The sequence below is a fragment of the Alligator mississippiensis genome, chromosome 1 (genome assembly GCF_030867095.1).
Source record: "Alligator mississippiensis isolate rAllMis1 chromosome 1, rAllMis1, whole genome shotgun sequence".
Taxonomy (NCBI): Eukaryota; Metazoa; Chordata; order Crocodylia; family Alligatoridae; genus Alligator; species Alligator mississippiensis.
In genome coordinates this window covers 320836086-320848226 of record NC_081824.1, presented here as the reverse complement: position 1 = coordinate 320848226, position 12141 = coordinate 320836086, and the positions used below count along the sequence as shown (strand labels likewise).

The window sequence follows — 12141 nt, the reverse complement described above, 5'->3', positions numbered from 1 at the left end:
AGGGGTTAAAGTGTGAATAGTCCAGGGGTTAAGAGCTCCAGGAGCTGCCTAAAATTAGTGTGTAACAAGGCCCTAAGACAAGGCTTTGTTTTCCCCATTTTGAATGGGAAAAAACCTCATCTTGGAATCAAGTAAATATGGTAACCCAAGTTTTACTCCCTAAATGTTGTCATACTAACCATTTCCACTCCTCATAGAATCTTTGAGGTGAGACAGGACTTGAATGTTTTATGTTTAAAACTAGCACTGAATAAAATGAGAGGCAGGCTGGGGATAAAACATTTTTTCTGACATATTTTATTGGCTTCTTTACAGTATATAAAAAGGTATATGTCCAAATATGTTTCCCTTTTTTATACAGCAGTAGCATCCTCTTGTACCTCAATAGACTAGCTGACTAACTCTGAATTTTTCAACCAGTACTGTATGAAAACATGCCCATTCTCAGCTACTAAAAAAAAATTCTATTCTTTGCTACCTATGGGCATTTTTACACATACTCCAGGGGTTATGGGGTGAGGGGCAGGTGGTGCTTTAATTAGAGCAGCTCTCAGGAGCTGCTCTAATTGAAGTGCCCACAGTGTCTTGTGTATTCAGCATCCCTGCACTTCAAAATGGTGGTGGGAGCGCTTTAACTAAATCTCATCAAATGAGCTTTAGTTAAATTGTCCCCACTGCCATTTTGAAGTTCTGGATGCTGAATACACAAGATGCTGAGGCAGCAGACTAGATTAGCTGAGTCTGCTGTCACATGCTGTAATCACAGTGCATCAGAGCAGGTATCCCACATGTCTACAGACACCCTATATGTTCAGTCCTTTGGAGAAAGATTACAGAGCAAGTCATGGGGAAGAACATGAGAAATGGAGGTTATATTAGGACATGCCTACATTGCATTAAAGCACCACCATAAAAAACTTGTCTCATTTCTGTCCTAGTCCACATGCTAAAAAAAATCTCATGTAGCCATCCTTATGAGCATGCCTGAGGTTGAGAGCCTGAGAGTAGCACTGGACACATGCCAGAAAGTGGTTCTGTGACATTATTTTCCATATGTGATGCATACACAGCAGGATTGAGGGAGCAGAGCATGTTCCATGGTGGCCTTTTGTAGCACCGTCCAGTACAGCGTAGATGTTCCTTTTGCAGTTGAATTGAGAAGTGGATATATACCAAAATAGATGTAGGAAGAAGACGGCAATAGCATTGGCATTTTTATAAGGAAACTACCCGTAGGAAAAGTCTAATCAATTTCAAACCATTGAAATCTCTCTTGTTTCCTAAGAAAGAATTAATCAGAAACTTTTTGTAGTTTAACTTAATTATTGTTTTCAAATTACATTCGCAGAGACCCATTGGATTTACACACAGAAGTTCCAGTTATTTACCCCATGGAAAAATTAGAGTACAAAAACAAATGGAGAGGGAGTCAAGTCTTCAGATCTCTCCCCCAGAACAGGGGAAGCATAGCCCTGCTATAAGAGTTAGACTACAAAAGAACCATCTCCACAGCCATATCCAGGCCAACTCTACAATCAAACCTGTTCAACAGACTCTTCAACTTGAATCACAGCAACCTGCTCTTCGACAGAGCCCACCCCTACCCACTATCATTTCCACTCGTTCATTGCATTCACCATTCACAGTGGGTAACAGGATCTCTGACCTTCCTACACAAACAAATCTTGCAAGCACAGTTGTGGAAAGCACAGTCAACATTGCATCATCAGCAGCAGGTTCACCGCTTGTGTCATCAGTGATGCCGACACCCCCTGAAACCAGTCTGGGAAGAAACGCCATGATGATGAACTACAGGGCTTCTGCAGGAAGTGTGAAAGAGCTGCCATCATCATCAGTCTCTATCAATCTTAGTTATGGTGAGTTGCAGGTAGCATATGCTCAGAATAGTAGAATAGATAGTAACAGGGAATAAAATGTGACCAATAATATGTTACCTGATCCATTTCCCTTACAAAGAGGAATCAACATGGTTACCCATTATCAACCCCACTTATGTTTGATTTAGCACTGGAACCATTGGCTACAGCTATAAGAAATAAATGGGTGTTTATAGATGCGATCTGGGAGTGGGACGAGGGGGCGCTTTAATTAGAGTGGCTTTTGGAGCATCACGTGTATCAGCGTCCCTGTGCTGCAAAAAGCACAGGGATGCTGAGACACGTGATGGTGGAGTCTGCTGGAGTGCAGTAATTAACATGCTCCAGCAGACTCGATTAATTCAGTCTGCTCCAACGCACTGTAATTAGAGCACGTTGGAGCAGCCTTGCTACATGTCTATAGGCACCCAGTGTGACTTGCCACTTAAGAGTTGATGAGCAGGGGCATGCCTAGGAGCCAGGATGTCCAGGCTGTACCCCCACTCAGGGGTGAACGAGAGGGTACTGGGAACAGTGCATCCTGGGATTTTGGAGGACTACACACTGCTCATTTTATCTATGTGAAGCATACTGAAATTACCCTAGCATGAGCTAAGGTAGCACAACCCAGGGTTAATCCTCATCTGGTGTGGTATAACTTTGAGACACTGAGAGAGTGCTTAGCACAAATTAATGAGCTTTAATCTGTGGACACTCGCATCTAAGTGCCTTTAGTGTAAGTGTAACATGTAACTTTATCCTTCTTTATCACATGAGGAAAATCATTTTTCTGACAAAAATAAAGCAGCTGAACTGACTGCCTCAAAATAAAAAAAGTATGCATACTGCACTGACAAAGAGTTTCAGTTGATTTTTACATTAGACTTACTTTGATATGCCGAATAACCTGTGCACTTCAACAAACTTTTTATTTACAAGTGGAGACAAAGATTTAGGATTACATTAAGAATGCACCCTCTTGTTTTGTCCTACTGATATAAGCTATTTTCATGCTGTGTACTAGCCTTGCCTAATGCAATACAACAGCTAGGACCTCGTGCAAATACAAAGAGCCTATATACATCGCTAAAATTTCTGAAGCTGTAACGATAAAGTGCAGTATTTAAAGGGGAAAAAAGTAAACTAAAGGATTTTCTTGATACTTCTTTGTAATGAAAACTAAACATTATCATACTTAATAGACACTTCCGTTAAACAGGAGGCCATCACTTGTTCTGTTTTAGAGAAAGCAACTTAACAGTGTTTTATAGGAGGAAAATTAACTCATATATAGAATATGTCAAAGGCCTTCTCATGTTCCACCAGTGAACTGTTCTATAAGTGAGAGATACAGTCCCCAAAACCTTTTTGTTTTTCCAAAATATTTAATTTTAGAGAGCATGAAAAAGAGCTCTATACAGCATTGAATTATACATGTGCCATTATGTAATGTGAAGTCCCTTTTTCAAAATGCACGTATACCCTTGAGTCTTGTGGCATTTTTGAGTCTAAAAAGTATATACATCTGATAGTTTCACATTATTTACTTCACTTTTCAGCAACATTCACAGGCACCTCCGTTCAATTTCTGTTTGTGCACATGTAAATACCAGCATGAAAATGCTAATAAAATAGTAATAAATTGTAAGAATTTGTCTGGAAAAGTTAGATATACTTATATGCATATTAACAAAGTAGGGCATTATGATGATTTGAACTTTTATGTGCTTAATGCTTTTTTCTAGGTGCTGTTGCTTAGTCAGTTTGGGCAAATAGATAAGGTTAACCAACACAATTTTTTGCCTTCCTGTAAGTGCAAAGACAGATAATATATAGCTGACCTAATTTTATCAGAGAAAGCTTGAGAAACACATTTCTAAATGAACTGACCATTACTTAGTGCTAAAGTGAGAAATTGGTTTGGGGAGAGCTCCTTTTTCAGCAGTTTGTTTAATCTTCTTTAAATGCTTTTGCTTTACAAAGAGTATATTGGTGACCCATCGAGAAATATAAAAGTTCTTGGCAACTATTTGATGAAGGCTCGACAAAAAACCAAGCCAAAGTATGCAGCACGCTACTTAGTTCGTGTCTTGTTCCCCAAAGAAACATTACTGTGTAGCATTATGGGTGTAAGTGCACGGGGGCGCAGAACATTGGATCCTAACAAGGTTGCTGCAATAAGAGGTATGTTCAGTTTTTTAAATCTATATAGTTCACTGCTGTTCCTTATCAGCTTACCTGAATTCTTAAATTATAACTTTTCATTGTGTAATATCTACCTTCTGATTAGTTGTTATACAACACCTAAATTAGCCAGTAGTAGATATAGGCATCACTGTGCATTTTAGTTTTGAGGAACATTTGAATCCAACTTACCTCAGTTGCTCACACTTCTACTATTTCTGGAATTTCTCTCGTTATTCATAATTTTATATTCTTATTGTTCATCATTCAGAACCACTTATATTCATTTTAAATTATATGTCCACAAAGTTAATGGACCTATTGACAGACAAATCAGTGGACACGTTTGTCACCTAACTTCCATTTTCTTGCTTGTTTAGAACGTGGATAGTAATTAGGGCTGTAGGAAATTTTGACAGATGTTTCGTTTCGAAGCTGTTTCAATGCATTTCGAGGTTGAAACAGTGAAATCGAAACGAAACAAAAGGCCTTGAAACGGCTTTGAAATGAAACAAGCGCGCTCAAAACATTTAGCAAGTTTCAAAACATTTTGAGTTTTTAAGTTGGGCTTGCTTGCAGCTAAACAGAAACTAAGGAGAGGGAGGGGGAAGAGGAGGGAAGGAGTTCTCTGATATTGACATCTGTTTGATTCCCCACCTTTCTGATCGCTTTCCTCAGCTCCCTGTTCATTTCCCCAGCTATTTCTGGGGGGTGCAGCCGCCTGATCTGCATGTGGGGTTTCAGCAGGCTGCCTCTGTAACTCCGTGTGGAGATCCGGGGGACCGCGCCCCCTGGAAAGAGCTGGGGGAAGCGATCAGAGAGCTGGGGAATTGAACCGGGAGCTGGGGGAATGTTCAGGGAGCATCTGGGGAATCCAACTGGGAACATTCCCCCAGTTCCCGGTTGGATTCCCCAGCTCGCCTGATCTTTCCCTCAGCTCTCTGATCACTTCCCCCAGCTTTCCTGGGGGGTGCGGGCTCCTGGATGATGAGAGATGACAGCAGGCTGCTGCTGCCAGCTGGTGATTGCAGCAGTTCTGGGCTATTTCTGCAGCCGGCAACAGCAGCCTGCTGAAACCCCGTGCACAGATCCAGGGGCCTGCTCCCCCCAGAAGGACTGCAGGGCTGTGCCAGACTCCTCTCGGGGGCCACGGGTCAGCTGGGGCCAGCGGCAGCACCAGTCTTCCTGGAGCTCAGCACGAGCTGCACATAGCGCCAGTCCCAGCCGGCGGCAGCAGCATGCTGTCATCCCACTCGTAGATCTGGGGCCCCAGAGTCTGGCATAGACCCACAACCCTCCCAGGGGGTCCAGGCCCCTGGATCTGTGTGCAGGATGACAGCAGGCTGCCGCTGCCAGCTGGGGCCAGCGCCAGCACTGGGAAGGGTTCTTCCCAGTACTAAGTTCTGGCTGCTCCAGGCAGACTCTGATGCTGGTTCCAGCTGGCAATGGCAGCCTGCTGTCATTCTCCATGCAGATCCAGGGGCCCACACCCCCCGGGAAGAGTCCAGCACAGCCTCGCAGTGCTCCCAGGGGGCATGGGCCCTCAAATATGTGTGTGGGATGACAGCAGGCTGCTGCTTCTGGCTGGGGCCAGCAGCAGCACCAGTCTTCCCAGCACTTGGTGCAGGCTGCGCTGAGCGCCGGTCCCAGCCGGCAGGAGCAGCCTGCTGCCCTCCTGCATGCAGATATGGGGGCCCGCGCCCCCCAGGAAGAGCCCAGCACAGTCCTGCAGCCCTCTTCGGGGGCACAGGTCCCCAGATTTGCGCATGGGATGCCAGCAGGCTGCCGCTGCCAGCAAGTGATAAGAGTTTTGCTTTGAACAGTTTGAGGTGCTGTTTCCCAGTAACCCCTGCATCTATCTCCTTGAGACTTGGCAGGATATATGCCCTCAGAAGGGGCTACCATTCCTGCAATTTTCATTTGAATCAGGCAAGAAATGACAAAGTTATAGGCATTTTCATGATTCCTCATTATAACCTATGGGCAAAACGTCAGAATGCGTCGAAACAGCGTTGAAACAGTGAAACAATTGTGATGAAACAGAACGGAACGGTGCTTCAAAACAGTGAAATGAAACACTGTCCCTTTGAAACGGTGAAATGGAAGTCAAAATGAAATGGTGCTATTTTGCACAGCCCTAATATTAATGACATTTTTGAGAAATTCCTTCCCTAGCCTGTCCCTGCCAACAGCAAACGTACCTGCACGTGGGCATGAATGCAGGCATATACATAAGCTGTTATTTTTCATAAGCTAGTGTATAGGACATTCATTGTAGTTACAGATTTTTTTTGTCTTGACACAAAAGAAACCGCAATTTATAAAAACTGTTAAATGGATATGTTAGCCTTTCTGCTGGTTTTGTTATCTAGGCTGGTAATCAGGCAAACTTAAACTGTTTTAATGTATCAACTAAGAAATATTGAATAATGAAAATGTTACTTACTATGTACCCTTGCAGAAGTATACTTTCACACTTTCCTTCATATTGTCATAATTCTTAAATATGAATTGAAAACCTTAATTTCATTCACAGATCTTGGTTGATGCATTAAATCAATTTATATCCTCTTAAAACACTTTTAATGCTTCTTTATTACCACATAATGTAAACTATTTCCCTCATTTTATGTGCAGAATTTCTTGCAACTAATTTCCCAACTTATGATCTGAGTGAATATGGAAAAGACTGGAAAACGTGCATCACAAATGTCAATGCCATGATCCGCTGCCTACGCTCTGAAACCAAAATAAATCCAGTAAGTCATCCCTTTTTTTCCTTTTATTTTTGCAAACCTTTGTACATACAAGGGTTGTATATACAAGGACCCTGCTTCCTCTGCTCGCTGTCACTGGCTTCCACACAGTCAGATGCATTTGTGCACTTCAGGTCTTTATATCAGACTGGAATATTACCTCTGAAAGCACTTGGAGCTCTGTATAACTGACTTTCTAAAATGCCGTGTGTTACTTAACAGGTGTTTGTATCTGGCTCGCTTGTAGCTTTTACTGTTGAAAAGGACAGTTAGCTATTTCTTACATTTGTAGAATTTAATTACTTTTTTGTCAGAAACTTGTTTAGAACACTCACTAGAAAACGAATGATCTTCTCTCAATGTATCTGTTGACCTTGTTTGTGTATTTCAGGAGGTAGCAGAAGGGAAAGAAAAAATGGCTGACACTCCAGATACATCCATTTGCGTGGATTTAAATTATAGTGGGGATGATGGTGAAGTCAATTCTCAAACCTCTCAGAAAATGACCAGTACAACAACAAACAGACTTCAGAACTCTGTATGGGATAAAGCCCCAGAGGTGTTCCGTGCATCTTCGGCCAGTAAACTACCGTCTTTGGAACCAATGGGTAAATGATGAAACTTTCATCTTCTGGATTCACACACATTATATTGTAAACAACCATTTCAGAAGTATGTAGTTTACTACCACAAAATAGCTATGATCCTTTAGCTGATGAAATTATGAAATTCAGGACCTTGAGTCCTTACAATGAAAAATAGGGTTTACAGACCCACAAGATTATTTTTTTAGCTAATGAATCAACAGTTTTCCCATCCACTCTTGTCCCATAACACAGCAAAACTTTGCACTTCTGCTGTAAAGTTAGATGCAGAAAAAATCACATGTGAAATACAGTATTTTTTTTATATGTGGCATTCTTTTTCTCCAAAAACCAGCTCTCCAAAATTAGGGTGCATGTATTAAGCAGAATTTCATTTAGTTAACTGAAACTAACTTCAGTTTCAAACTTAAGTCTGAAGTTAGAAACACCCTGTTTTGATTCCTGCTCCATAGTGTAGCAGCTGTGGTATTACTTATTCAGGCAGTTGAGGGAATGAATTGACATAATGACTCGTTTTTCTACACTCTATAGGTATTGTCTTGATGTTCTGCTAATCAAGCTCACCTCTCTTAGATGTTACTGCCTGCAAGCTGCTTCTCGTTTCTGTATTTCACACCCTCTTTAGCTCACACTCTTTAGCCCTTTTCAGAATCATAGACCCTTCCATGGAGAACAGTCTTTAGTTTCAGCTAGGGATTCAGTTATAGTTATACAGGAAAAGGAAGGTGGGTCAGTTGAAGACTAGGCTCTGTCCCTGCTCTATTCAACCATAACTGGAAAAATCTTTTTTCTTCATTCTGGTTTTCAAAAACGAGGTATATATATATATATATGTATATCTGTGGGCATGTTGTATGAAAGAAAATATGATAGTCCATTTTGCAGGGGTGTAGGTTGCAGCTGTGTTGGTCTAAGGACATAAGCAGACAAGGTTCCTTGGGTGAATCTGATATCTTTTATTAGACCAACCCAAATAGTTGAAGAATCGTTATTAAGCAAGCTTTCGGGTTCAAAAACCCTTCGTCAGGCTAAGAAGTATCAGCAGTTGGTGTGTGCTCTTCCTGGATGGAATGAAAAGTCAAGAAGCCAGCGGCTGGGCTGGGGAGTCAGTTGTCAGGCAGATTATAATGTGTCATAAATCCAATGTCTATATTTAGTCCATGATTTTTAGTATCCAGGAGGTTGATGAAGTGGAGTTCATAGGCTCGTCTCTGGGAAGTGTTGTGTAAGTTTCCTTTGAGGATCAGGACTGAGAGATTGGAGAGAGAGTGGTTTTCTTGTGAGAAATGTGCCCCCACAGGGTATAGATTTCCGGTGTGCGTTCATTCTGGTGCGCAGTTTTTGTTTGGTCTCTCCTATGTATTTTCCATCAGGGCATTTGGTGCATTGGATGAGATATATTACATTTCTGGAGGTGCAGCTGTAAGATCCTGTGATGCTGATGGCTCTGTTGTGGGGTGTAGTAATGGTGGGGGTGGTGGAGATGTGTTGGCAGGTTTTGCATTTCTTGTCCTGGCACGGTCTGGATCCTTTTGGTGTGTTCTGGGCTTGAGGAAGTTTGCTTCTGGTGATGAGGTTAATGAGGTTTGGTGCTTGTTTGAAGGCTAGGATGGGTGGCTCTGGGAAGATCTTTTTAAGAATAGGGTCTCTTTCTAGTATGGGTTGCAATTGTTTGAGGATTTTTCGTACAGGTTCAAGGGAGGGGTGATATGTCATAACCAGCGGTGTGCGATTTGGGGCGCACGGGGGGGGGGGGGGGGGGTCTGTACTGCAGCAGTTCTTCACGTGGTATCCGGGTGGCTCTTTCAAACATGTGATCTATCTCTCTGGAGGAGTGTCCTTGCTGGGTGAAAGCCTTTTTAAGACTGGTGAGGTGGCAATCCCAGGTGTGCTCTTCAGTACAAATGCGGTGGTATCTGAGGGCTTGGCTGTATATCACAGCTTTTTTGGTGCATTTAGGGTGATTGCTGGTTCTGTGCAGATATGTATGTTGGTCTGTGGGTTTCTTGTATAACGTGGTCTGTATTTTATCATTCTGGATACTGATCATCGTGTCTGAAAAGGAGATGCTGGTGCTGGAGTATTCTAGAGAAAATTGGATGGAGGGATGGTGATTGTTGAATTTCTGATGGAACTCAATCAGAGATTGTAGGTTTTCAGTCCAAATGATGAAGATGTCATCGATATATCTTAAGTATAGCAAGGGTTTGATAGTGCAGTTCTTGAGGAAGTCTTCTTCCAGGTGGCTCATAAACAGGTTGGCATACTGTGGGGCCATTTTAGCTCCCATAGCTGTTCCCATCATCTGGAGGAAGTGTTGATTATTAAAAGTGACATTGTTGTGTGTGAGGATGAAGTGTATAAGGTCAGTAATATCTTTGGGTCTGTATTCTGGGTTGTAATCATGTTCCTGTCAATATGTAAGGCAGGCATGGATGCCATCCTGGCGTGGGATGTTGGTATATAGGCTGGTAACGTCCATGATGGCTAGGAGTGTGTTGTTGAGAAGGTGGTCTATGTTTTTAAGTTTCCGTAGCAAGTCTGTAGTGTCTTGTACAAAACTTGCTCTGTGGGTGACGAGTGGTTTTAGGATTGATTCAACAAAACCTGATATTTCCTTAGTTAGGGTCCCATGGTTGGATATGATAGGTCTGCCAGGGTTCCCTTGTTTGTGGATTTTAGGAAGCATGTAAAAAGTCCCTGGGTTAGGTAGTGGGCAGATCAAGGTCTGTAGTTTTTCTTGTAGTCTTGATGGAAATGATTTGATGGTATTGTTGCGTTTTTTGGTGAAAAGGGGAGTAGGATCTTCTTGTACTTCTTCGTAGTAGGTGGTGTCAGAGAGCTGTCTGTTGGCTTCTTTTATGTAATCTTCACAGATTAGGATGACTATGGCTCCTCCTTTATCTGCTGGTTTTATTACTATTTGGTGGTCCATTTAGCATTTTGAGAATTCCCTCATTACTTACCTTATTTTCCCCCTTTGCTGGCAGAAATAATAAATGTTCTAAGCTGGATTTGTTGAAAAGGGAACTCTCTCTCATTTGAGAAGAAACATCTGTTGTAATACTAAATGTTGTAGCAATTTCCAAATAATCTCCCAAACCTTTAACAGTTGCTGTAATAAAAATTCACCATTTTACAAATGCATCTGTAACACAAGATGCCTTGTGTGGCATATCATGGCAAGAGAGCTACAAGGGAAATTCTCTGTGTTCAGTTCCTCTTGGAGGCGATGAGTTTGGATATGAGCAAGATGGGGTTTTAGCAAGCTCCACACCACATGCAAAAGGTGACATGACCCTCACCCTTCTATGCAGCAGACCTGTTTTCCTTTTCTTTTTGCTTCCTGTAATGCAGCTTTTATTATTAATTCATTATTAATGGAACAGATTTAGATTCAGAGTAATAAGAATATTCATTCTGTTTTCAGTTCTCGGCAGGAAGGTTTTAATACTATCACAATAAAGCAGGGCCCTTTTTTAAAGGCAAGAATTCAGTCCAGGGAGCAGTCCTTAAGCAAGACACATGACATGAATAGCATTACTGAAAGTATAGCAAAAGTATTATCATACTACTGCACAGAAGAGCTGAAATGTATTTAACAGCACCCCATCCATTTAGATCCATGGGATTTCATATATTACTGTCACAGAGCTATTTTTATTGGTAACACTGATAGGACCATGATAGCTAAAGTTCCCATGATGTCATTTGGAAAACCAGGGATTTGTTTCATGTCGTGGATAAAATTTTATTCCTTACCCTTCTACATTAAGTATGCTTGGTGCTAGCTGTCTGCCTAGCTGGCTGTCACATTTCTTCTCCCAAACTATTAAATTATAGTCTAGCTCTAGTGACCTATTTTGCAGTGTACAAGTGATTTGAGTTCTTTCAGAATGAAAGGTGCTTACTCTGTCTCTCTTGGTATGCGTGTTTTATGTCTTTGCAGCTGGCCTTTTTGACTAACACTTGGGAGTCTGGAGGGAAGAGAATTGTCTTGTTTGTTTTTGTATAATGTGCCTAAATAATGTAAATAAAATAGTTTTAACTTTCTCTCCAGAACTTCTTGGGAGTCCCTGGCGCAACGTTCAGCTGCCCTTCTCAGTTATTTATGTTGCCAAGGGAAAGTCTCGGCCAGAGTTGTCAGCTCGCTACTTGATCCGCCATCTTTTCACGGAGGACGTACTGGTGAAAAGTAATGTGTATGGCAATCTGGAGCGTGGCATGAGCCCTCTGGACTGCAATAAGATCAATGCTCTCAGAGGTAGGTGAATATAAACTCTCTTTTAGGCTTAAATACAGACTTTCAAAAAAGCCTGAGCTTGAATCAATTCAATCTTTGCAGATTAGTCTAACCTGTGTAGTTTGAACCGGCAAGCAAGTGACTAGACATTCACTTTTGATTCCAGAAATGCGGGCACATGCTTGCAGTGGCAGAGGCTAGAAACCAGGGGGCACTAGAGTGAGCCCTTGGCTGCTGAGATGCTGTTCTGAGGGGGTGGTATGGGCAGGCCCCAGCAGGCTGAGTATGACTGGGGAGGGGTTTAAACCCCCACCCTGGTATGGACAGTCCCCAGTCAGGGTGTGCCTGGAGGGGGAGGGGGGAAGCAGCCCTGCCAAGCTCGAGCAGTGGGTGAGGGGTGTGGGGGGTGAGGGGTGTGGCCAGCCCAGGCAGCAGTGTGAAGAGAATGGAGGTGGAGGGGTTTTAATTCCCTCCCT

The 12141-nt window shown here is 42.4% G+C and overlaps 1 protein-coding gene across 2 annotated transcripts in view; it reads left to right on the top strand.

Moving 5' to 3' along the window:
* Positions 1–12141, top strand: part of BEND2 (BEN domain containing 2) — a 60940-nt gene that overhangs the window by 40675 nt on the left and 8124 nt on the right. For both annotated transcript variants that reach the window (XM_006273382.4, XM_019495124.2), the window contains exons 7-11: positions 1349–1877; positions 3861–4061; positions 6699–6820; positions 7209–7425; positions 11483–11686. In XM_006273382.4, the coding sequence (XP_006273444.2) occupies positions 1349–1877; positions 3861–4061; positions 6699–6820; positions 7209–7425; positions 11483–11686 (1273 nt within the window). The remainder of the gene's footprint in view (positions 1–1348; positions 1878–3860; positions 4062–6698; positions 6821–7208; positions 7426–11482; positions 11687–12141) is intronic.